This window comes from Tupaia chinensis, unplaced genomic scaffold (genome assembly GCF_000334495.1).
Source record: "Tupaia chinensis unplaced genomic scaffold, TupChi_1.0 Scaffold000146_1, whole genome shotgun sequence".
NCBI classification, from domain to species: Eukaryota; Metazoa; Chordata; class Mammalia; order Scandentia; family Tupaiidae; genus Tupaia; species Tupaia belangeri.
The window spans coordinates 12,555,926-12,576,553 of NW_006159616.1; the positions used below are offsets into that span (position 1 = coordinate 12,555,926).

Consider the following 20,628-nt stretch of genomic DNA (forward strand, 5'->3'; position numbering starts at 1 on the left):
CAGTTGAGAATCCAGCACCCTTAACCACCATGCCACCTGCTGGCCCCCCTACATGCCTTTTTTAAACAGTATACCACTCTCGGCTCTTGTTCTTGTGTCTCTTTTTCCTCTGAAGACAGTAATGATTGTTTCTCTTCGGTTTGGATATTTTCTTCTCCCTGCTTTGTCACTGTGTTTTGGTTAGTGAACTGTTAACCCTGAGCACATAAGTGGGGGCTTGGCAACCTGACTTTCACTGGGATGCTTGTAGAACCTTCAAGATAGTATCTTTAGGTCTTTCCTCCTAGAGTGGTCACACTTTCTGGAAATAGGGACAAGCCTGGGGTGGACAATCCTACCAGATTCTAGGAGTCAAGACAGGAGGAAGACTGCAGCTCAGTCAGCCTGCCTGCTTAATACCTGTCTTTCATCTGCCGCCCTCCTGGGCTGGGCCTGGACCTCCACTGTACTCCAGCAATAGACCTCGGGGCCAGCAGGTGGCATGGTGGTTAAGGCACTGGACTCCCATATGGCTGATCCATGGATTTGAGTCCCTGGTGGCTTGTTTTCTCACTTCCCCTCTCTCATGCTTTCAAGTCAAGTTAAAAAATAATAATAGGGCCAGCAGATGACGAAATGGTTATGTCCCTGCACTCGCACATAGCTGACCATGGTTGAAGTCCTGGACTCAGAGGCTTGGAAATCACACTGGGCAGTGTGCTTGCATGCCCAAGATCCCAGGAGAATGGAGAAGGGATTATGGAGTGGCCATTCCCCCTGGGGAATGATTTCTCACTTTCCCTGTCGCTGTCTCTGTCTCTCTCTCTCCAGTGAGCATACACGCCTTAAGACAAAACCTCAAAAAAAAAAAAAAAGAAGAAATTTTGCCAGAGTGCATGTGCTCTCCTCTGAGAGAGCAAGCACACCCCCTAGGGGCATGATTTTCAATCCTTTCTCTTCTCTTTTGGGATTCTGGGCACATGGTGTGTTTTCCAAGCCAGAACCATGTCATTGACCATGTGGAATCATCTGCCTTAACCCCCAGGCCATGGGCTGGCCTGGGATTGGCTTCTTTTTTTACTTTTTGGAGAGGTTTTCGCTACAGGGTGTGTGCGCTCGCCAGAGAGACAGTGAGACAGAGAGATAGAAAGCGAGAAATCACCCCCCAAGGGGGATGGCCACGCCGCAATCCCTCCTCCTCCATTCTCCTCTCAGGATCTTGGGCACGCATGCACACGCGCCTGGCGTGAGTTTAAGCCACCGGGTCCGGGACTTGAACTGCAGTCGACTACATGGGAGTCCAGCGACATAGCCATTACGCTAACTGCTGGTCCTTGGGATTGGCTTTCTTAAACACTGCCAGAAGGACCTGGGGACACAGACTCCTGAGCCACTGTCAGCTTAGCAGAGGTCTGTGCACAGTCATTCCCACCTGTCCCACCTCTTCTTCCAAAACGTTGGTGCTGGCTTCTCCCATCTTCCTACCCTCCTGGACTTGCATGTTTTCAAAAATCCCCTTTCTCTGTCTTTTACTTGGGCCTGAGAAAGGGTGGAATCAGATGCGTGTGTTCATTCCTGCATGTCTCCCTAGGAGTTCTACTGGTGATACTGTCATGGAGACCCAGGCCTTCCTGGGAGGTCAGGCTCTGGGAGAGAAACAGAGCTTACGGGTGAGGGGCGGAACCAGGGTTTTTTCCCAGGCCACTGTAGCGCAGGTCCAGGTTCTGGCTCCTGGAGCGTCCTGTCCTCCCTGCCTGGAACTCAGAGCTGGCAGTTTGCAGGGTCAGTTCCCAGAATCCCAGGGTCAGGGAGGCTGGGGGCAGGGCCAGGTCGCTGGACAAACAGATCAAAGGTGAGAACAGCATGGGACTCCAGACTGGGCTCAGCCAGCCAGACCAGCACACCATGAGGTGGGTGGGAGACCACACGGCCTCCTGGTGGGGTGAGGAGTGGGAGGACAGGCCCTGGCCCTCACTGTCCCCACCCCGTCTGCAGGCTGCTGATCCTCCTGGGCCTGCTGTGTGGCTCAGCGGCTGTACCCGCTGGCCCTCAGTGGCCTGAGCCTGTGTTTGGGCGCCTGGCATCCCCTGGCTTCCCAGGGAAGTACGCCAATGACCAGGAGCAGCGCTGGACCCTGACGGCACCCCCTGGCTACCGCCTGCGCCTCTACTTCACCCACTTTGACCTGGAGCTCTCCTACCGCTGCGAGTACGACTTCGTCAAGGTGCTGGAGGCCTGTGGTGGCAGTGTGGGGGAGAGGGTCCTCAAGGAGGTGCCAGGGCTGGGGACACCTGAGATGGGCTCTGGTCTCAGCCACGTGGGAGGGCCTGCTTGGGTTTTGCCTTCCCTCCCAGTGACCCCCAATCCACAGTTGAGCTCAGGGACGAAGGTGCTGGCCACGCTGTGCGGGCAGGAAAGCACGGACACAGAGCGGGCGCCTGGCAACGACACCTTCTACTCGCTGGGCCCCCGCCTGGACGTCACCTTTCGTTCAGACTACTCCAACGAGAAGCCGTTCACGGGCTTCGAGGCCTTCTATGCAGCAGAGGGTGAGTGAGAAGGGGGTCCTGAAGGGTTGCCTGTGGCAGGGGTCTAGTTCCAGCTAGGGCCAGGCCAGCCCTGCCCCAGTCTCCCTACCTCCCCTGGTGGGCTCCTGTCAACTTCCTAGGAGAAGTGAGTCCAGGGCTTGACCTCATCGCAGTGCAAAAGTTACCAGTAACAGCAGTGACTTCTCAACTCCGCTACTCAGAACTGAGCCCCAGTTCTGAGCCGGGACCCCCATCACATTTAACGATGCCAGGACTAAGGGCCCCACCTACAGATGGGAAAGTGCAGCCCTGCCAGCAGGAGCACTGTGGTGCACTGTCTCCAACCCGGGCTCCAGGCTGTCACCTGACTTCAGATCTGGCTCTGAAGGGACTGGCAATGTCTCTTCCGGCAAGTGGCTCAACCTCTCTGTGCTCCTTACAGGCTGCTTCAAGGGTTCAGTGGGATGTAGCGCAGTGGCCCACCTGCCTGGTTTGATTGCTGGCTATGACCTTCACTATCTGGGCCTTGGGCCTTGGGCAAGGCATTCCATCTCTCATGGTTTAAACAAGGCGGTGCCGTGTCCCCACCTCCCTCCAAGCACTACTAGGGGCTGCAGTGACCAAGGCTGGCCCACCTCTGGGTCGCTGTTCTCTGAGTCTGAGACCAGGCTGCAGCAATGTCCCATCTCCTCCCCTCTGACCACCTACCTGGCCTGCCTCTCCCAGACATCAATGAGTGTCAGGCGCCCCCCGGAGAAGCACCCCCCTGCGACCACCACTGCCATAACCACTTGGGCGGCTTCTACTGTTCCTGCCGTGCCGGCTACGTCCTTCACGAGAACAAGCGCACCTGCTCAGGTGAGCTGAGGCAGGCCCAGCCCTGCCTTGCCCCAGGCACACCTGCTCATGGCCAGACTTGCTCCGCACAGGGTTGTGCAGGGACCACCTGGCCCTGGCCAGCTGGGCACTTCTGGGCCTCCCTGCCTTGCCCTTCTTTGGCCTTCCCCATCACCACCCATGCACATCTGTACATCGACTCCCTCCTGCTCCACCATCCAGCCCTCAGCTCATTCTCACTCCCTCTTCAGCTCATTTGCTCAGTCAGCCTGGGTTGGGCCTACTGTGAACCTGACCCTTTTGGGAACCCCTGATGTGGCCACCCCCCCTTGGGCAGCTGTTGCCAGCTCCTGAGGTGGGAAAGTGGCAGAGGTGGGCCTGGCTCTGGCCCCCCTCCACAAGCCTCCAGGTGGGGCAGGGCAGGGCAAGGCAATGCACAAAGCCTCCTGCTCTGGCCCTTAGTAGCCTCACCCCTTTGACCCCTACTGCCCAGATCCCTACCCCTGCACCTCTGCTAGAGGCCTGGATGGAACCAGTTAGTGCCCTGGGGAGGGGATAGCCCTAACCTGACTGGCACGGTCCTGCCCTGCCGCCACTCGGTGTCTCTCCCTGTCTCTTTGATCTCTCTTCCAGAGCAAAGCCTCTAGCCTCTCTCAGGCTCCGGCCTCCCGAGTGGGTCAGAAGCCAGAGTGATCCCCACTGACTGCAGCTCTGGGCCAGGGCAGAGCACTGTGGCACCCCACCTGCCCCACCCACGGACCTAATAAACCCGGCTCCACCTCCGCCTGCTGCAGCCTGTCTGGGGGGGAGGGGAGAGGGGGGCGGCTGTGTGCACCCTGGCGCTCTCCTCTCTTCGCTCCTCGTAGCCTGGTGGACCCCAGTGCAGGGAGAGCCCCTCCACGAGCAAGCCATAGACACTTTTGCATAGAAGCTTGGTTTAACACCACCCTCATTCTGAAGACGGAGCATCAAGGCAGAGGGACAGGGGCTTACTGGAGTTCACGCAGGGAGACTGAGTCCCCATTAGGTCCCCAGAGGCTGAGCTCAGAGCAGCCTCGAACTACCTCTTATGCAAAGAGCCGCCCAGGGCCTTCAATGCTGGCCTTTGGGAGCCTGACCCAGAGCAGAGAGACCCAAGGAAGTATTCACTGAGGGGGCAGTCTGGCCTTCCCCCCGACATATCCAGAGAGCAGCCACATGGAAAAAGGCAGGCTGTGTTGGGCCTCCCCATTTCCTGTTGCCTTCCAGTGCGACGCTGAGGCACCCCTCTGCTGGCTGCAGTCGGGAGCTCGCTCAGCAACTGCAGAGTCTGCTGTTCAGTGGGAAGGAGGGCACTGGCGCGTGCAAAATCACTGTCACTTGGGCTTCCCTGAACTCCCCCCAGGGCAGAGCCAGGTCTGGGCGAGGGGCAAGGAGAAGCCCTTCCAGACTCTCCCTGGGCTGGAACTGAGAGCGAGGCCGAGCTGGTCCCGCCTGGGCATGGGTGGGAGCTGCCTGGTGGCTGAACTTGAGAATTGCTGGGGTGGGTGTGGGGACATTTGGATAGAGCAGGAGGGCCCCTCAGTTCTAGGAAACCCCTTCCTTCCTTTTCCTTCAGGTACCTTTTTCTTGCTGGCAGAGCCTGGCCTCATGCATGTGCCACCTAGGGGGTGTGACTCTGTCCCAGGACACCTCTTCCCTCACTGAAGTGTAAATGGGGGTTCCTACAAATACTGGTCCTAAGTGCCAGTTTCAAAGCAAGAGGAACTCCCTTGCTAAACTGCTCCTTCAGCCATCGGGCTGAGTGTTGGTTTCTGGTGAGGCCTTTGGGGCTGACCAGACCCAGGGCACAGATGGCCCAGCCAGCCTGTCCTCATGCTCCCCACGGCAGCCCACCTGCTGTCCCCAGTGAGGGCTGACAAACGGGGCACTGCGCTGCCCGACCCTGTCTTCCTTCTTCCCAGCCCTGTGCTCAGACCAGGTCTTCACCGAGCGGACTGGGGAGCTCAGCAGCCCCGAATACCCACGGCCGTACCCCAAACTCTCCAGGTGCACTTACCACATCCGCCTGGAGGAGGGGTTCAGTGTCATCCTGGACTTCGTGGAGCCCTTTGACGTGGAGATGCACCCCGAAGTCCAGTGCCCTTACGACTCCCTCAAGGTCTAGTTCCTGAGACTTCCACCCGTCCTGGATCCTCCCCCATGTCACGCAGTTCAGCACCTTGTGCTCCTGCCCAGCTCAGGACACTGCTCAGATTCTCCATAGGAGTCCAAGCTGGGCCGTGGCCTTCAGAGTGGGGCAGGCCTGGTCGGAGAGAGCACCCCTGCCCATGGCCTGGGTCTGCCCCTTCATCCCTCCCCAAACTGGAGGGGTGGTTGGCCTCCTTTAACCCAGGCAGGACCCTCTGGCAGCAGGTGCTAAGGTTTCACCGGCCTCTCCTTTTTCAGATTCAAACAGAAAAAGAGCAATATGGCCCATTTTGTGGGGAAACGTTGCCCCATAGAATTGAAACAAAGAGCCACGCTGTGACCATCACCTTTGTCACCGATCAGTCAGGGGACCACACAGGCTGGAAGATCCACTACAGTAGCACAGGTGAGCCGGTGGGCCTTGGGTCCCGCTGGGGAGCTCTGAGCTGCTCTCTCTCCTGGCTCGTCCAGGAACGACAGGATGGAACTCTCCCTGGGCTGGGCCTGCGAAAGGAGACCAGGTATGAGTGGGGTGCTCTATGAGGCCCTGGTCCTCCAAGGGGAAATACCACCATCCATCGCCCCTGCCTGTCCATCCGTCCTCCATCAGTTCTCCCCTCCTTCCATCCATCCTCCCCTCCTTCCATCCAGCCATCTGTTGTTTCATCACCCATTTTCTCCCTTCTCCCTCCTTTTCGTACATCCTATGACCGTGCACCAGGGTAGGCAGTACAGAAGCCACAGTGCCCACAGCCTCTGCCCTTGGTCCAGTCACCGTAGATCTGGCTTCCTTTAACCCAGGCAGGACGCCTGGCAGCAGGTGCTGAGGTTTGTGGAAACCATGGCTTTAGAGCCAAGCAATGGGCAGTGAGAGCCTCAGGCAGGCCCTGGCCCGGGCAGAGGCTGGGTGCTGGGGAAGGTGTCCTGAATAGGAACCACCTGGTTGGTCTTGAAGACAGTGGACAGGTATTTTAGGCAGAGGGACGAGTGTGGCAAAAGCCCAGAAACATCACAGTTCAAGGTGTGGAGCTGCAGAGGATGAGGTGTGGGTGTGAGCTGGGGGGGGGGAGCTTCTAGTAGTGAAGGGTTTAGACTGAAGCTAGAGTCAGGGAGTCTGCAGTCAGGTCTACAACCTCTGCCTCTCTGGATTGCCCCCACAGGCCCTGACTCTGCCTTCTGGATCCCTCTAGAACTTCCACTTCCTCTTCCTCATGACAGACCCTCAAACGCCAGAATCCCTGGGCTCCCATGGGGTAGTCAATCGAGCCTGTCCCTAGAGATGAATTTGCACTGGGAACTCAGGGCCCCAGGACAAGGGCTGGGTGAGGCCAGTGGTAGCTCAGCAGAGACCTCTGGGCCCATGAGAGCCGCTGCTAGTGGGGGAAGGAAACTGTCACTATGCCCTGGGTTCTGAGGGGCAGCTGGGGGCAGGGGTGGAGGGAGTGAAGCCTTGGGGCAAGAGCATGCCGGGGCTGGGGGCCAGAAAGGAGGCAGTCTCCCTGGGGACCCAGGCACTGTGGACAGTGCTTGTTTTGTGAGGGGAAGGGGAAGCTCCGAGTCAGCCTAGATGAGCAGTTTCTTGCCTGAGCAGGTTTGAGGCTCTAAGCCCGTTTCCAGCTGTGTCCTAAAGGCCGTGCTAAGAGGCCATGGTGAGCTCCTACTACAGCTCCCTTTCCCTGTGCACTTAGCCAAGCACTGTCCTAGGTGCTTATGTGACCCCCACAACAGTCCTGGAAGGTGAGCAACTATCACCATCACCCCCATCTTTCAGCTGAAGAGGTTTCAGAGAGGTTACAAATAACCGCCAGGAAATGGAGAGCTATGATCTAAACCCGGTCAGCTCTGTCTCAAAGTTCCACTCGTGGCTTTGAGCGGCATGGGTGAGGTTCCTGGCACAGGGGGACCCTTCCTTTGTGGTGACTGCGCACTCTCACTACACACTGGCTCTCTTACACATGCTTGGCTGAGTCCCAGGCAAAGCCACAGATCTTAATTTGCACAAGAAACTGAGCATGGAATCCAGCCTTTGGTTTTACATTTTAAGCCTTTGCCACTGTGGCAAGCTCTCTTTCTGTGTTGAGTGTTTCATTTTATACAAGAACTTGAGAACGTTCAGATTGGAGTGCTACAGACATGAAAAACCGGTAACCGGGCTTCCTCCGTGCAGCTCAGCCTTGCCCTTATCCGATGGCACCACCTAACGGCCACATCTCACCTGCGCAAGCCAAATACATCCTCAAAGACAGCTTCTCCATCTTTTGCGACACTGGCTACGAGCTTCTGCGTGTGAGTTAATACAAAACCAAGCATGCCCAATCACGATCACTTTGAAATGTACACACACTGATGTCAGCGACATGTGAAAGGAAATGGGTAAATAGCTGGGTCTGCATGGTGGTTTACTTTGTGGCTAAATGATAAAAACATTTGCAGAGGGCTAAAGGAATGGTCATAGAGAACTTTTTAAAAAATTATTTTATTGGGACCAGCAGTTAGCGTAATGGCTATGTCGCTGGACTCTCATGTAGCCGACCGCGGTTCAAGTCCCGGACCCGGTGGCTTAAACTCATGCTGGGCGCATGTGCGTGCGTGTCCAAGATCCCGAGAGGAGAATGGAGGAGAAGGGATTGTGGCGTGGCCACCCCCCCTGGGGGGTGATTTCTCACTTTCTGTCTGTCTCTCTGTGTCTTTCTGGTGAGCACACGCGCCCCCACAAAAAAAAAACCTCTCAAAAAGATTTTATTTAACTTTATTTTTAGAATTATTTTATTCAATGTCAGTATTGTATTTTATTTTATTTTACTTTTTTGAAGTTGACCAGAGAGAGACAGAGAGAAGGAAAGTGAGAAAGCAAGCTGCCAGGTCTGGGACTCAAACCATGGTCGGCCATGTGGGAATCCAGCTGCCTTAACCACCACACCACCCACCAGTCCCTTATTTATTTTAACTTAACCAGAGAGGAACAGAGTGAGAGAGAGAGAGAAAGTGAGAAAGCAAGCTGCCAGGTCTGGGACTCAAACCATGGTCGGCCATGTGGGAGTCCAGTGTCCTTAACCACCATACCACCTGCCATCCCCGCCACAGAGAATTTTAATCTTGGGACTCCTATCCCCGTTCCGCCACCCCCCCCTTTAAGCTACTTTGGAAAGTTGGTGATTAAAATGACAACTTTTCTGTTTGTCCACACATAGCCTCCCTTCGTAAAGTAGCTAAAACAGCAGAAAGTTGAATTTGCTACCGTTCCATGTGAGCACTTTATACAACATAAAATTAAGGTCCTCCCCTTGGTCAAATGACCTTTCCATGAAACAACTCCTGGGCCCACAAAAAACGAGACAGCCCTGGGAAAGCGTCTATTCGGCAAAGTTATAAATAGTGATCACTGTTAAGGGAGTGGGAGTATAATTTTAAAAAATGCTTAGCATGTTGCTTTACAGGCACAGGTAAGAGATTAACATGTCCTCTTTATGCTCTTCAAAACTGTCACTGAATCCCAGTGGTAGAAAGTAATAACACTGAAATGATAGCTAGCTATGCAATACACATATTGACCCACAGAGGGTCAAACATTTTAAAAATGAAAAAAAAGTGCGATATTTTTTCCCCATCTTATAAACTTCTCAGGCAGGTTCTTTCTCACAACTCCTTGCACTGCAAACCTGTTTGGTTTCTGACTTAAAAAAAAAAAAAAAAAAAAAAAAAAATTCCCGATATCCTTTGAGGCATAAAGCTTCTGCCAAAGCCAACTTCTTTCATTTTGATGTTTGAGTTTGGTAAGATATTTCAGTAGGTAAAAAATGTTTCTTTGCAGCCAGCCTGTGGCCATTGTGGTTAAGGCACTGGATCCCACATGGTTGACTACAAGGTTCAAGTCCCAGGCCCGGTAGCTTGAGAAATACACTGGACACGTGAGCATGCATGTCCAGAATCCTGAGAAGAGAAGGGAGGAGAGGTTGTGGTGTGGCCACACCCTGGCGGGTGCACTCTCACTTTCCCTCTGTGTGTCTCTCTGGCAAGTACACACACTATAGGAAAGAAAACACATATACACTCAAAAAGTTTCTCTACCAATGACCCTGGCACTGAGTTGACTGAGAACACATATATAAACCTCATCAAGGTATTTTCAGTAGCCTTCCTCTGGCCAAGGCCACAGGTTAGACACCTGCACTCCATGTCAGAGCCCATGGCCTTTCCAAACATCTAAGCACAACCTTCTGGCACTTGATATAAAGAAATGGTGGAGCATGAACACGAACCTCAATGTGTTCTTGGATTACCGTGGAAAGTAAAAACCCCTATAAATTGCTGCAAAGGTCAACACTTGATTCACAAAATGCTAACATGCACTGACAGTCGAGCTGCTAACCTAAGTGATACGAAACAGCAGAGCTGTTGGCAGTGGGGCTGTACATCTCAGGCCCAGGCATCCGTACATCATCACGCACAAATACTAGACGTGTGACCATTCCTTCCTGTTGGGGCCATCTCATGAAACGCTGGAATAAGCACCACTGTGGAAGCACAGCTTTGGGGAGTGATCATATAAGGTAAATGAGAGTATTTTCTGAATTCCTCTCTAGGGTCATTTGCCCCTGAAGTCATTTGCTGCAGTCTGTCAGAAAGATGGATCTTGGGACCAACCGATGCCAGCATGCAGCAGTACGGCTGTGTGGTGACTACAACCTTGAAACTGCTTCTGCTGCTGCTAGCACTGTTCCTATGCTGCTGCTGGTCCTTTTCCTTTTTCGTTCCTTAATTTCACCTAGGTGTGAATTCCAAATCTGCTTTTCTTCCCCAATCTCTCAGGGCACTCTTAAAGGTTAAAACAGAACCAAGGTACTAGGGAAAAGTTATTTGGTTTTAAAAAGTGATTTCTAGGGACCACCAGATGGCCTACCAGTTACATCGCTGAACTCCCACACAGTCAACTGCAGTTTGAGTCCTGGACCTAGCGGCTTGAAAATGCTGGGTGTGTATGTGTGCATACCCAAGATGCCAAGAGGAGAATGGAGGAGAACGGATTACTGCATGGCCACCTCCCCTGGGGAGTAATTTCTCCCTTTCCCTCTCTCTCTCTCCATGGTGAGAACATGTCCCTCTCCCTGTCTCTCTCCGTGGTGAGAAGTGTCCAGCCCTTTAGATCCTGGACACTCAGATGTGTGCCCCAACTGGGGCAGGGACTTATATTCACTGTGTGGGATCTGTTTTCTTTTGTTTAAAGAATTACTTATTATTTTTTTAAATTTAATTTTATTTATTCATTTATATTTTAATTTGACCAGAGAAACACAGAGAGGGTGAGAAAGCAAATCACTAGGTCCGGGACTCAAACCGTGGTCAGCCATGTGGGAGTGTTCAGCGCCTTAACCACCACACCACCTGATGGCCCCCTGCTTATTATATTTAATTTGACAAGAGAAAAAGAAATAAAGCCACCACATCTGAGACTCAGACTGCAATTGACTATGTGGGAGTCCAGAGCCCTAACCACCACACCACCTGCTGGCCCTGGGATCTGGCTTCTCTTGAGCAGCACATGACCTCTGTGCCACGGAGCTGGCCCCGTGTGTGTTCTTAGAAAATACTTTTCTTAGGCCAGTAGGTGGCATGGTAGTTAAGGTGTTGAATTCTCATGTGGCCAACTGAGGTTTGAGACACAGGCCTATTGGCTTGTGAATCATGCATGCACACATGCGCCCAAACTCCTAGGAGGAGAATTGGGGAAAAGGGATTACAATATGACCATTTCCTGTGGGGGGTGAAAAATTAAAAAAAAAAAAAAAGGAAAATATTTTTCTTAGGGCCAGCAGGTGGCATGGTGGTCAAGGTGCTGGACTCCCACATGGTCAGCCCCGGTTCGCGTCCTGGACCTGGTGTCTTGAAATCACGCCAGGTGTGAGTGCATGTGTACCCAAAATCCTGAGAGGAGAATGAATTGCAGTGTGTCTATTCTCCCTAGGGAGTGAATTTTTTCATTTTCTGTCTCTGTCTCTCTCTGGCCAAGGCACATGCCCTATGGCAAAAATGTAGAGGGTGATTTCTCACTTTCCCTCTCTCTGTCTCTCTGGCAAACCCAGTGCCCTATGGCAAAAACATAAAACAAACCAAAAAAAAAACTAAGTATAAAAGTTACTCATTATATTGATATGATGGGAAATACATAAAAAATTACACTTTATACCCATACCACCATGAAAGCATGTCATTTTGTTGTATATTCCTATTGTACTTCACACACACAGACATGTTTAGACTACCATATGCAGAGATGGGAGGGCGCACTCCCCAAGTTGGGGTAAAGGTCTGTGTTACCATTCTGTGAACTAAGAAGCACGCATGTCAAATTATTTTTAGGGCCAGTCCTGTGGCACAGTTGTTAAAGGAGCTGGATCTCACATGGCCAACTGTGATTTGAATCCTGGCCCAGCAGCTTGAAAAGCATGATGGGCATGTGTATGTGCACGCCCCAATCTCAACAGGAGGGACAAATGAACTGCAGCATGACCAGGATCCACTGATGGGTGCTCTCTTTCCCCCTCACCCCAGCAAGTGCACGTTTTAATCGCCAGAAGGCAATTAAATATTTTTAGTTTCTTTTTTTTTATCACCTCAGGACATACACACTATTAAAAAGAGAAAAAGGGGAGCAGGAGAAAACCTCTCATGGAGCATGGCCACAGCACAATCCCTTCGGCAGTTCACACTCCTTTAAGGGATGTTGGGCACACAAGCACACGTCCCTGGTGTTCTTTTTTTTCAAGTAGCTGGACATAGGATTTGAATTGTAGTTGGCCATGTGGAATCCAGTTCCCTTAACCACTAGGCCACGACACCAGTCCTTTAGTATTTTTCAATGATAAAGCAACACACAGAACCAACCTGTGACATGGGGGTTAAGGAAATGACCCCATGTCTTGGATTTAGCAGCTTCAAAACATGCTGGGAGCATATGCCTATGTGCCCCAAATTCTGAAAGAAATGGATAAGGAATTGTACCATGGCCATCCCCCATGAGAGGTGCTTTCTCACTACCTCCCACCTGGTCTCTGGTGAGCATGGATGCTCTCGAGAAAATTAAAAAATAAACACACACACACATAAATGTGTATACTAAGACTTCAAAAATTGGGGCCAGCAGGTGGCTTGGTGATTAAGGAGCTGGACTCCAACACAGTCAACTATGCTTATTATTATTATTATTTTTTTTGAGAGGTTTTCGCTATAGGGCGCGTGCACTCGCCAGACAGAGACATAGAGACAGAAAGCGAGAAATCACCCCCCAGGGGGTATGGTCACACCGCAATCCCTTCTTCTCCATTCTCCTCTTGGGATCCTGGGCACGCACGCACACGCGCCCGGCATGAGTTCTAAGCCACCGGGTCTGGGATGCGAACCGTAGTCAAATACGTGGGAGTCCAGCGACATAGCCATTACGCTAACTGCTGGTTCCCAGTCAACCATGCTTTGGGTCCCAGACCGCATGTCTTAAAAATCACACCAGGCTTGGAACCAGCAGTTATCGTAATGGCTGTCGCTGGACTCCCATGTAGTCAACCGCGGTTCGAGTCCCAGCCCCAGTGGCTTAAAACTCACGCAGGGCGCGTGTGCATGCGTGCCCAAGATCCCGAGAGGAGAATGGAGAAGGGATTGCGGCATGGCCATCTCCCCTGGGGGGTTATTTCTCGCTTTCTGTCTGTCTGGCGAGCGCACATGCCCTATGGCAAAAACCTCTCAAAAAAAAAAAAAAAATCATGCCAGGCTTGTGTGCATGTGTGCCCCAAATCCAGAGAGAATGAAAAAGAATGACCATCTTCCCTGGAAGGTGATTTCTTAGTTTTTCACATCTCGGTTCCTCTCTAGTGAGTGCACATTCCCTATGGCATAAAAAAGAAAACTTCAAAAATCTTGTGTGGAAAACCTAAGCACAATTTTTTGATGCAGAAAATATGGAAACCCGTTTTTCTTTTCTTAGGAGAGGTTTTTGCTATAGGGCACGTGCACTCACCAGAAAGAGACAGACACACAGTAAGCGAGAAATCAAACCCCACCCCACCCCCCACCCCCCGGTGGGGGATGGTCATGCTGCAATCCCTTCTCCTCCATTCTCCTCTCGGGATCTTGGGCACGCACACACACATGCCTGGCTTGAGTTTAAGCCACCGGGTCTGGGATTCGAACCATGGTTAACTACATGGGAGTCCAGCGTCATAGCCAGTATGCTGTTGGTTCCAAGGGAAACCCGTTTTTCATCATTTGCATCTTTCCTTATTTTTTGACAGCCTCTCATTTGAATTAGAAAAAAAATACTATATTCACAAAAATATGTAAGACAAGTGGAAGCCCCTTTTCATCTTCCCAAATCAGTGTGTTTGGGAACTATTCAGTCCTTGTTTCCTATGCCATATTTATGAATACGTAATTCATTATTATATACTTTTCAAACAAAATGGGAGAGGAAACCTGATTACAGTATTTCTCCCTGTATGTTGGGCTATCTTCCCACATCCATTCAAGTAACAGAGCCACCTAAATCTTTTTTTTTTTTTGGAGAGATTTTCACTGTAGGGCGCATGCGCTCGCCAGACAGAGAGAGACATAGAGACAGAAAGCGAGAAATCACCCCCCAGGGGGGATGGTCACGCCGCAATCCCTTCTCCTCCATTCTCCTCTCGGGATCTTGGGCACGCACGCACACGCGCCCGGCGTGAGTTTTAAGCCACCAGGTCCGGGACACGAACCGCGGTCGACTACGTGGGAGTCCAGCAACATAGCCATTACGCTAACTGCTGGTTGCCGATCTTTTTAAGGCTGCATAGTACCCCATCCTGACATATGCCAACTTAATGTTTTACCGTTTTAATATTACATATACTGCTGCAGTTAACACCCCTGCACTTATTTTTGTACACTTTATGCACTCCCACAGATCTGAGTTCCTAAGGGAGTCTTTCCTCCTTGAGCAAGATAGACAAGAGCCCATGTAGTTGACCGTGTATCAATTTCCAGAACCGGTGGCTTAAAAACTCATGCCAGGCCCATGTGTGCCCAACATTCCAAGAGAATGGAGAAGAGATTGCAGTGTGACTGTCCCCCCCGCCCCCCCGAGAGGGGGGTGACTTCCTGCTTTCTGTCTATATCTTTCTGGCAAGCACATGCACCCTATAGCAAAAACCTCTCCAAAAGTTAAAACAAAACAGTAAAGGTGGCATTGACAAAGGATGGGAAATCAGGGGCCTGGGTTTGGACCCTGATTCTGCCACTTTTGCTGTATAATTGTTGCCAAACCACTCCCCAACCCCCATTTTCTCATCTACAGGACGGCAGAATGGCCATATCAAAGTTGCTGGGAGAATTGAAGACAATATAAATAAAACACCTGGCACAGAGCCAGGGATACAGCTATTGACTTGTTAAAAACTACTCAATGCAAATTCTCAATATCTACAATAGAAATACAGCTATTTTTGGTTGTCTTCTGCTGTAGAGAACTGTTTTAAGACATAAGTCACTGTCTTTTGACTCAATCTGCAAGGTTTTCCCTCTAGTCTAATTAGGAACGGGAATCGGTGTCATGCTTTAAAAATCACACTAACCAATCCTCTCCATATCTAGAAATCAAGTTACTGACGCCCATAAAGAGAAAATGAATATAGCTTCAAATGACCGCATCACATATAGTCACTTCTTTAGATTAGTTGCTTAAGCCTCCAGACCTTTCTGATTTGTTAGAGTAGAAGCTACAAACCGCCTCTCCCCCACCCCCATCACCATGTCTCTTTACTAGTTGTCGACTGTGGCCCCCCTGAGAATCTACCCAATGGCCAAGTGAAGTACATCACAGGTCCTGAGGTGACCACGTACAAAGCTGTGATCCAGTACAGCTGTAAAGAGACCTTCTACACAATGAAAACAGATGATGGTAAGTGAGGTTTTCCAAAGCTGAGGGTGAGTAATATCTGGAACTTGGGCCTTCATGGTCCAAAAATAAACTCTTACCAACATTTTTTGGTTAAGGCTGGAGACAAAAGATTAAAAGGCACTTCTCCCACCCAGTAAGTGAAATATAGCTGAAGTGATTTTAATGTCAATTTGCAAGAATCTGAAAACAGATCTTATCTAGTAAATGACTACTACAAACACACAATATATTCCAAATGGTTTAATTTAACAAGTCAAAACCTTATCATTAAGCACTTGAGATCTTGATACATATTCAAGCTACACATCTAAAAGGTTTCCACTTTGCAAGCAAACATGGTAATGCAGAGACCTTCTATTTATGAAATCATGTAAAACGGTTATTCAGACATCTCTATTTCCCACTGACGCTCAAGAATCAACATTTTTCAAGGGGGTATTCAAGCAAATGACAACCACCTTATACACACAGTTAACATTTTTGCTTTTCCCAATGATTTGCAGGTAAATATGTGTGTGAGGCTGATGGATTCTGGACGAGCTCCAAAGGAGAAAAATCACTCCCAGTCTGTGAGCCTGGTAATGGATACATTTACACAAGAGATTCGTAATTGATGGAAAGTAGAACTGGGTGGGAAACAATAAGTAGAGCTTTAGCTGTGGTCGGCAGAAACGTTAACTTCAGCACTTGGCTCTTAGACTAAGTTATTAGTTCTAAATACTATGTTCTCATTATCCCCTTTCTATATGAAAAGGTTGTTAGGTGCTGACTGCATCCGTCATTTGATTATTTCTGACCTTATAACTAGGCAAGCATAAAAAAATTAAATGATTTTTAAAATTATCTTGAACCATTTACACATTTATAAACACGAGTTCTTCTGTTACTTTTCTTCTCTGCAAAAATGCTATTAAAACCCAAAGCTAATAACTTCATTATTTCCCTAAGCAATTGTTTTCAATGACATCTAGTTTTAAACATTAATGCAATTTGCCTTTTAATAGTACTTAAAATTTTTTAAACAGAATTGGCTCCTAAGATAATAGTTGAGTAGTGTGATTTTAAAAATACCAGAAAGGTAATAATATATTCATAACTCCTGTGTTATTTGGCTTAAATTAAGTAAAAAAAAAAAAAAAATTCTTGGCAGACACGTGTTCAAATTTTAATGCAAATATACCGCCACAACAGAAAACATATATGGTACATTAATGAGTGTATTTAGTTTGCAATAAAAATAAGTAAAATTTAGTGTTTGGAGGAATCACCTAGACCAAAAATAATAGTTTCTGAATCACAACTGCAACATTTTAATTCTAAACATTTATATGTTCAAAAGTGAAAGTAATTTTGCAAGGTCCTTTTAGTGACCTTAGTTCCTGCTTTCCCAGAATTACATGATAAACACATTTTTACATACAGGAGAACAAAAGCAATGAGAACATGCTTTCACTTCCTATGCACATCATCCAGTGCATCAGCAGACCATTCTCATTTACCCTATTACATAATTTCTCCAACCTTACAGATCAATTTCTTTTGGAGAAACAAATTTCTGGAAGTTAAATTTCACTCATCATTTTCTCAAGAGCTAATGCTAAAGGTTTTTATCAGGTCTTTAAACTGGTTGTTTTAAAACTGCCTTACTTGCCTAGACTGGTAGATATCTACATTTATGACTTGATTTCCAGTTAAGCACTGACTAACTCCAAAGTAGGGACAATTTGAGAAAACTATCACAGGGTTTCTATAAAGACTCTGTTTCTTTCCCCAGTTTGTGGACTATCAAACCATACTACAAAAGGTCGTATATATGGAGGGCAAAACGCAAAGCTTGGGGACTTTCCTTGGCAAGTCCTGTTACTAGGCTCAACTACAGCAGCAGGAGCACTTTTGTATGACAACTGGATCCTAACAGCTGCTCATGCCGTGTATGAGCAGAAAGATGAGGTATCCTCCCTGGACATTCGAATGGGTGCCCTGAAGAGACTGTCATCTGATTACACACAAGCCTGGGCTGAGGCTGTTTTCATACATGAAGGTTACACTCATAATGCTGGTTTTGACAATGACATAGCACTGATTAAATTGAAGAACAAAGTTGAAATCAATAGCAACATCATACCCATCTGTCTGCCAAGAAAAGCAGCTGAATCCTTTATGAGGATAAATGATACTGGAACCGTATCTGGATGGGGATTAACCCAAAGAGGTTTTCTTGCTAGAACTCTACAGTTTGTTGATATACCAGTTGTTGATCATCAAAAATGTACTGATGCATATGAAAAGAAGCCCTACCCAGGGGGAAAGGTAACTGATAACATGCTTTGTGCAGGCTTAGAAAGCGGGGGTAAGGACAGCTGTAAAGGGGACAGTGGAGGGGCATTAGTATTTTTGGATAATGAAACTGGGAAGTGGTTTGTGGGAGGAATAGTGTCCTGGGGTTCCATTAATTGTGGGGAAGCAGATCAGTATGGAGTCTACACAAAAGTCATTAACTACATTCCCTGGATCAAGAACATAATTAGTAATTCTTAATTTATATGCCTTAAATCAATAAATGATTTATTTTTAGAAGACACTATAACAAATCTTAGTGACAATGTGATCTGTGAAGCATTAGCATGGCAGTTGTTTCACCTCCAAAATACAACAAAATTCCAGGTGAGACTGCTGTTGCAGATACTTCTCAACTTGCTAATTCAAGAGGACAAACTATTATAGTGTTCATCTTTGTCAACTCAATGCATTGTTTAAATTGCATTCAAGTATTTACGAAGTTCAATATATTTTCAAACTGGCCGTTTGCATTTTTGTAAGCTGTCCACTCATGCTGATGGTATTCATATTTGCTCTTATTGATCTCTAATGGTGCTTTACATACAACAGGACTTCAAAAAGTTCATGGAGAAATTTAATTGAACTATGAATATTTCAGTGCCAATACATTTTGAAATCTATACATTTTCAGTTTTGCTATAGGGTGCATGTACTTGCTCGATGCATACATACAGAGAGAGGGGGAAAGAAAACACCCACTGCCCCCACAAAGGATGACCACACAGCCACACATGGTGGTTTTCCCCTACCCAAGCCACCAGGTCCAGGAATCGAACCACGCAGCTGGCCATGTGGGAGTCAGTGGCCTTAATCACCATGCCACCTGACCAGACCTCTATGCACATTTTTAATAGGCCTTTTTTTGAGAATTAAAAAATTTGTTGGGGCCAACAGGTTGGTGGCATGGTGGTTAAGGTGCTGGATTTCCCACATGGCTGATGAGGGTTTGAGTCCTGGGACTGGTGGCTTGCTTTCTCATTCCCAACCCGTCTCTCTCTCTCTGGTCAAATTAAAAATAAAATAATGATAGTAAGATTAAACAAACTAGTTCTTTTAAAATAGTAACAAATGGAATTAAATAAATAATCCTTAAAAATTTTGTCAAAGAATGTACATGCTCACAAGAGACGGAGAATGAGGGAGAGAGAAAGCAACTCTCAATGGGGCATGGTCACACCACAATCCCTCTCGTTTCTCCACCCTGCTGGGATTTATGCATGCACATGTGCCCAGAATGTTTCTCAAGCCTTTGGGTCTGGGACTTGTGCAGCTGGTCATGTGTGATCTGAAACCCTCAACCACTAGGCCACGAGGTTGGTCCTTGTGCATGTTTTGGAGACTCCTTGCAGCAGTATGTTGCCTCAGGAATAACCCTGGATCACTTTTTGGGGGTACCTAAATTGGAAATGCTGACACCATATGCTGACTGATTTCCATGTTAAAAACCAATACCACAAAACGGTGAGATGTAATTTTTCATTTATCAAACTATCAAACAAAAAGAACATTGGAACCGTACTATTTTACACCGTCTAAGACAACATAAACTTTCTAGAGGACAATTTGGCAATACAATTCAAAATCCTTACAAACATATATAATTTGATCTGGGATTTCCCATGCTAAAAATTAAAATTTAATGTAATTATAAGGATGGTTCTAACAATGAGAAATAACCTAATGCACAATTCATACAGCTGACTGGATCAAATGTGGCATTTCCACAAGATTATATACATTAAAATTGGGGTAATAGTAGAAAAAATGTGTAGTATTTCAACATGAAATACCTGGGGGCAAGGTTAAGCCAAACAGATTAAACAAAAGCTAAGTAAGGAAAAGAATTCTAATACAGTTACGAATAACCCTCCTAGAACTCAACAAGTTACTCTAATTATCACCTACACCTTCACAACTGAGTAGCTAACTTCCTGCTTTTTCCTCCTAAGGACAAAATATAAATGGTGATTTAACTTTAAAAATCTGATTTGATTTTAGTTGGCTATTCTTCCCTAATTAAGTTTTAATACTAACATTTAAAGTTTTTAAGTCTAACTAATAGTTACCATTAAATATAAAAATTCACTGTTGAGTTTTGGTTTAATTTCTCTTGTGCATATAAAGTACAACTTCTTGAAATTACTTTTCAAAGGTAACTTTCAAGCATCTTTGTCAACTATAAAAAGGAAATCATGTTTTTTCCAGTAAGACTCCAGACACTAAACTGTGGTGGCAACAAAAATTTTTATTCAACTGGTTCAAAAAATGTTTAGAATGAATGCATTTAGATGACCAAATAGACTTTCAAAAACAAATCTTTGCCAAATAGTTTAAGTACTACTAAACTCCAATTTTTTTGGGGGGGATGGGGGGTAAATACCCATAGCTATGTAGTATCATAAACATGTTAATAAAAGGCTACTCAACATAGAAAGCCTTCTATGACTAGTAACTAGATTTACACAAGTGTAAATAAGGGATGAAAACCATGCCATTGACAAGTTAACTTACCCCTGGGCTCCTTGAAGGCTTGTCAGTTTAGTCTTTGGAGGTCCCCGAATACCATTTTAAGTGTTACCATGTTACTGCTGCTGAGTAATAGTGCAAGTGCTAAAATGCAAAATTCAGATGGTACAGGGTTTGGAAATCATGCAGATTTAGATGCAGGAAAAAAATTAAAACAACTCAAGATCCTTTTACAGAGGAAAATGAATAATAACGTGGTGATCACAAGTCTAAAGGATGGCTTCATTTATAAATGTTCAAAATACATAACTTGCAAAATGACAAGCCTATTTATCATAATCTAATGAGGTAAGGGCATTAGGTAAACCACCAACACAAAACTGTCAC

The 20,628-nt window shown here is 47.6% G+C and overlaps 2 protein-coding genes across 6 annotated transcripts in view; one reads left to right on the forward strand and one right to left on the reverse strand.

Annotated features, from left to right (window-relative positions):
- Positions 1-1,791: 1,791 nt before the first annotated feature.
- On the forward strand, positions 1,792-18,237 carry MASP2 (MBL associated serine protease 2). 4 transcript variants are annotated; one of them, XM_006145340.2, is made up of 11 exons: positions 1,792-1,889; positions 1,975-2,203; positions 2,351-2,528; positions 3,234-3,365; positions 5,288-5,484; positions 5,772-5,919; positions 7,681-7,799; positions 10,097-10,175; positions 15,301-15,435; positions 15,939-16,013; positions 17,210-18,237. In XM_006145340.2, exons 1-11 carry the CDS (start codon positions 1,843-1,845, stop codon positions 17,971-17,973), a joined length of 2,103 nt encoding a protein of 700 aa, XP_006145402.1. In that variant the 5' UTR covers positions 1,792-1,842; the 3' UTR covers positions 17,974-18,237. The 4 variants fall into 4 exon arrangements, with proteins under 4 accessions (XP_006145402.1, XP_006145403.1, XP_027626436.1 ...); XM_006145341.2 differs by lacking the exon at positions 17,210-18,237 and having other exon boundaries at positions 15,939-16,278; XM_027770635.1 differs by lacking the exons at positions 15,939-16,013; positions 17,210-18,237 and having other exon boundaries at positions 10,097-10,188; positions 15,301-15,419.
- Positions 18,238-20,002: 1,765 nt separating this feature from the next.
- TARDBP (TAR DNA binding protein) overlaps positions 20,003-20,628 on the reverse strand; it is an 11,347-nt gene continuing 10,721 nt past the window's right edge. For both annotated transcript variants that reach the window (XR_001370142.2, XR_001370141.2), the window contains one exon: positions 20,003-20,385. The gene's annotated coding sequence lies outside the window, so the exon portion shown is untranslated. The remainder of the gene's footprint in view (positions 20,386-20,628) is intronic.